At 55.6% G+C, this 5032-nt stretch overlaps 1 protein-coding gene across 2 annotated transcripts; it reads left to right on the top strand.

The window, feature by feature from the left end:
• Positions 1–1188: 1188 nt before the first annotated feature.
• On the top strand, positions 1189–4418 carry DUSP6 (dual specificity phosphatase 6). 2 transcript variants are annotated; one of them, XM_086471233.1, is made up of 3 exons: positions 1189–1591; positions 2268–2705; positions 4111–4418. In XM_086471233.1, exons 1-3 carry the CDS (start codon positions 1189–1191, stop codon positions 4416–4418), a joined length of 1149 nt encoding a protein of 382 aa, XP_086327359.1. The 2 variants fall into 2 exon arrangements, with proteins under 2 accessions (XP_086327359.1, XP_086327366.1); XM_086471240.1 differs by lacking the exon at positions 2268–2705.
• Positions 4419–5032: the final 614 nt, after the last annotated feature.

Here is a 5032-nt window from a genome sequence, read left to right on the forward strand (position 1 = left end):
GTGCCGGCTCCCCGGCTGCGCTTTGTGCAGCGAATAAAGCCGGGCCGCGTAGGAAGAGATTAGCTCGGGGTTTACCCTTCACCCGTGTAGGGATCAGCTGAGGACAGAGCCTGCCCGCCTCCCTAAAAATGGGATTCCCGGAACGCCCTAATGAAAAGCCGGGCCGCGATCAACGCTGGGGAATAAGGGGGGGGGGGGGGGGGGGCGCAGCCGGCCCCCCGCGGGCATCGGATTTAGGGAAGAGAAAACATGGAGGGAGAGCAAAGGTGCCTTTTGTTCCGCCCCGCGGCGGAGAGAGGAGAGGAGAGAGAAGGAGGAGGAGGAGGAGAGAGGAGGGGAGGGGAGCGCCGCGCCCCCTCACCTGCCCCCGCCGCCCCCGCCCGCCGCGCCGCGGCTGCCGCTTGTTTGCACTCGGCTTATCCGGAGCGGAAATTCCTTTCCGTTTTTGTGAATGACAAACTCATTAACGATTCATCAACACAACCTGTTCCAGCCGGCCCGTCGCCGCGGCAACAGCCCCTTCCGCGCGCCCCCATTGGCTGCGCCGGAGCATGTACCCACGGAGCGGCCCGCGGTTGTGCCCATTGAGGAGCCGCCGGGCTGGCGGGGCCGCGGCCGAGGGGCGGCTGCGGGGGGGGACGGGAGGGAGGGAGGGGGCACCGGCGGCGGCACCGGCGGCACCGGCACCGACGCGGTGTTTCCGCGCGGAGCGGGGCAGCCCCGCTCGGCGGCACGTTAATTGGATTTCATTCACTCGGGGAGGAGGAAAAGCCCAAGGGCTCGGGCTGCAGCGGCGATTAAGCAGGTTCATTCAGGGATTCATTGACAAAAAAAAAAAAAAAAGAAAAAAAAAGGAGAGCGGGCAGGCTGGCTGCGCGCACGCAGGCACACACACACACACAGAGACAGGCGCGCACACACACACACACACACACACACACACACGTTCACACTTACACACACGCCCGCCGGTGCCGGGGCTGCTTCTCCCTCCCCGTGACTCCGCCGCCGCCCGGCGCGGGGGAGGCGGCGCGGGGGGGGGGGCTCCGTGATTCATTTTCCTGGGGCGGAGGGAGATAAGTTGTGCGGAGTTGGAGGGGTGCAGCCCGCCCGCCGAGCCAGCCGCATGCCTCTGTGAGAGAGAGAGGGGCGCTTCCAGAGCACGCTCCGCTCCCCCCGTCCTTCCTCATGCTAGATACGTTCAGACCCGTCCCTTTCGCGTCGGAAATGGCGATTAGTAAATCCGTGGCGTGGCTGAACGAGCAGCTGGAGATGGGCAACGACCGGCTGCTGCTGATGGACTGTCGGCCGCAGGAGTTGTACGAGTCGTCCCACATCGAGTCGGCCATCAACGTGGCCATCCCCGGCATCATGCTGCGGCGGCTGCAGAAGGGCAACCTGCCCCTGCGCTCCCTCGTCGCCAGCAGCGAGGAGGACCGGGAGCGCTTCGCCCGCCGGTGCGGCACCGACACGGTGGTGCTGTACGACGAGCACAGCCGCGACTGGAACGAGAACACGGGCGGCGAGTCCGTGCTGGGGCTGCTCCTCAAGCGCCTCAAAGACGAAGGCTGCAAGGCGTTTTATCTAGAAGGTGAGAAGGGCCGCCCGGGGTTGCGGGAGAGACCGCTGCCTGTCCGGGGGCCCGGGGCGGTGGGCGGCGGGGAGGCGAGCCCCGCGGTTCGGCGGTGCGACTCTGCCCGGGGCAGGGAGCGGGGGGCGTCCGCGGCGTCCGCCGGGCATTGCCCGGTGATGCTCCGGGAGGACACCGGCCTGGGCAGGGGGCTTCTCCCCCTGCCCTCTCGCCCCGCAACATCCCGGTCCTCGCTTTGTTTAAAAACACCTCGAGGACTGGAGTCGCTGTAGCAGCGTGAGGAGGACAGGGCTAACGGGGATCCCGGTGTGAGCCGGCAGGGCAGAAGGAAGGACTTGCTGGGAGGGGGGGGGGGGGGGCAGAAGGACTTGCCGCCGAGACATCTCTCCGGAGGTCTCCGCAGGGCGAAGCGGCACAGAGCTTTAATCTTGAATGTGCTTAACTCCCCGCTGCAGCCGGCGATTTTCTTAAACCTTCTTTTAGGTTCAGTTCATCTGCGTGACTGTGTGACATATTTTTTAATTTATTATTATTATGATGGTTTTTATCGGGACTCGAGAGGGTGGGAAACAGATGCCCCTTTGCAAACAGGGCTGTACCAGGGAAGTCAGGCGGCTTGCCATCTTACATCAGGTTGCACCCCCCCACCCCCACCCCTTTCCTTTTCTCTCCCCAGGTGGTTTCAGCAAGTTCCAGGCCGAGTTCGCCCTGCACTGCGAAACTAACCTAGACAGTTCCTGTAGCAGCAGCTCTCCTCCTTTGCCAGTCCTGGGCTTGGGAGGCCTCCGAATCAGCTCCGATTCCTCATCAGACATTGAATCTGACATTGACAGGGACCCCAATAGTGCCACCGACTCTGATGGCAGCCCTCTCTCCAACAACCAGCCTTCTTTCCCAGTGGAGATTTTGCCCTACCTCTACTTAGGCTGTGCCAAGGACTCCACTAATCTGGACGTTTTAGAAGAGTTTGGCATTAAATACATCTTGAATGTTACCCCCAACCTGCCCAATCTCTTTGAAAACGCCGGCGAATTCAAGTACAAACAGATCCCGATCTCTGACCACTGGAGCCAAAATCTGTCTCAGTTCTTTCCTGAGGCCATCTCCTTTATAGGTGAGACCTGGTTATTTGCTAACAGCTATATGTCAAGCGGCAGAATTCAGTTTCTTTTGCAGAATTCAGGAGATGTCGGGCGAGAAGCGGTGGCAGCGTTTCTGGCAGTCTCTGGGGGTTGCGCCGCTTTCTGGTTTTAAAGACGGCTTAAGTTGAGGGACAGGTGGGGACTGTTTGGGGGGTTATTGAGGAGCCCCGGTGAATTGTAAGCGACGCTTGCAGGCTGCAAAGGCATACCTGATTTAGCTGGCTGTGGGATTCCTCCCTGAGCCGCTTTTGTCGGAGCTAGGGACTGAGCAATGCGCAGGATGGGGGGTCTTTTTAAATATCTTCCTGGCGGGGGAGGGGAGGTAAATGAGCCCGGGGCTGATGGGTTATTCGTCCTTTCTTTTTTTTTTTTTTTTTTTTTTGCTTCTTGAGGTTACTGAAGAGCAGTATAATAAAAAGAAACGATCTGGGAAGCGAACTTTAGCTTTTAAATACAAGTTATTCATAAGCGGTATCCCTGGCAAATGTATAGTCAGAGCTTTAATTAAATCTCGTGGTAATAATGATATACCTCTCGGGCTCGGTGCCTCGGTTATCCAGCCCTTGGACATTATCCATCAGCTTTGGAAATGCGTCCCCTTGGGCTCAAGGAGTTCTGGTTAAAATTTGCACTCTCTCCTTCATTTCGGGGAGGACTAAAATCACGCCGTCGGGGCGCGGTGGGGTGGGCATCGCATTATCTGTTGGGAAGCTGTACTGTAATCCGGTTGAATGATACCGGTAATAGTGGAGAATGTAGGTAATCTGAGCCCAGCAGGAAGAAATGTGGGCTGGAAGCCACAAAGAAACTAATCTCCAGGCATTGTAATGCATTTCCTATTACAAAGGAACCCATTTTCAACCAATGTTGACATCCTGTTCCTCCTAATGGGCTGTCCCCTGTGACTTCCCTCATTCTTTTAAAATGCCTGAATACCTCCATTGTTAGCTGCACAACAGTTGGAGAATAATTTAATAGACCTTTGCAGTCTGCTGGTCTGTATAAAAGCCATTCAGTGACATATTGCAGGATTTCCATGCTGGGGCAAGGGGACTGTAAGAATTTAAGGCAAATCTCCAGGCAAAAGCGTGCCTTTTTAAAACTGACTTTTAAAACAGTGTCACGCAGCGTATCCTGCTCCCTTTGTCTTATTCTTAGTTCTCGCAGGTCTTGGACTCGGGTACATTTACGTAGGGGGGTGGATTCTCCTCTTGTCCTGGTTTTAAGCCGGTGAAGTTAACTCTTGCGTTGCACTGCTGGCAGCTGGGATCAGAATTGTCTTTTCTTCCTACTTAGTACTAACCTCCCTTGTGTTGAGAGATCAGTTACCAAGCCCCTGTCTTACCTGTCCTTCTCTGCCTCTTTGTCTCTGTCCAGATGAAGCACGGGGAAAGAACTGCGGTGTCCTGGTGCATTGCTTAGCAGGGATCAGCCGCTCGGTCACAGTGACAGTGGCCTACCTCATGCAGAAGCTCAACTTGTCCATGAACGATGCCTACGATATTGTCAAGATGAAGAAGTCCAACATTTCGCCCAACTTCAACTTCATGGGCCAGCTGCTGGACTTTGAGCGGACTCTGGGGCTGAGCAGCCCCTGTGACAATCGGGTGCCCAACCAGCAGCTGTACTTCACCACCCCTTCCAACCAGAATGTCTTCCAGGTGGATTCCCTGCAGTCCACGTGAGCTCCCACCGCCTCCCTTCTCCTGTCCGTTTCATGGGATCACTCCTCAATGGTTTCTCTTTGGCGGTGATAAAAGAAAACACAGCTTTCTCTTTTTCTGCCCTCTGCTATCGAAAAGCAGCTGCCAGTGCAGGCTAGGAAAGGTTACACAGTATGGAACCGGCTATTGCGAAGGGAGGGAATGTGGTGAGCTCTCTGGGAAGGACCGTGGTGACCAGGCAGCAGGCAGGCGGGCAGCGTGCTCATCCCTGCTTGCGCAGTGGCTTGGGTCCGAGGACTTCCAGGGGAATAGGGTAAGGCTGGACAGGCTGAGCACTTGTTCTCTAGAGACTGGAACTGTCCTGCTTCCCTCTCTGCTTTTGGATCTGTGACACACACCTTTGTCTTCAGTGAAGACTGGTTATTTTTGTTCGTTTCTTTGTTTTAATTTAGAGGAGCCAAAGAAAGAGATTTCTGCTTAGTGTATTTGGAGTACTTGTTTGCCGGGAGCTCGGTAGTATTCTACTTGATCAATGTAAATATTTAATCTTAAATCGATTTGCAATTTATTTTTTTTTAATTCACATGTATTCAAGAAATCAATCCAAGGGACATCTGTGGTTTTGTTCTTTTCAT

The sequence above is a fragment of the Leptosomus discolor genome, chromosome 1 (genome assembly GCF_034619465.1).
Source record: "Leptosomus discolor isolate bLepDis1 chromosome 1, bLepDis1.hap2, whole genome shotgun sequence".
Taxonomy (NCBI): domain Eukaryota; kingdom Metazoa; phylum Chordata; class Aves; order Leptosomiformes; family Leptosomidae; genus Leptosomus; species Leptosomus discolor.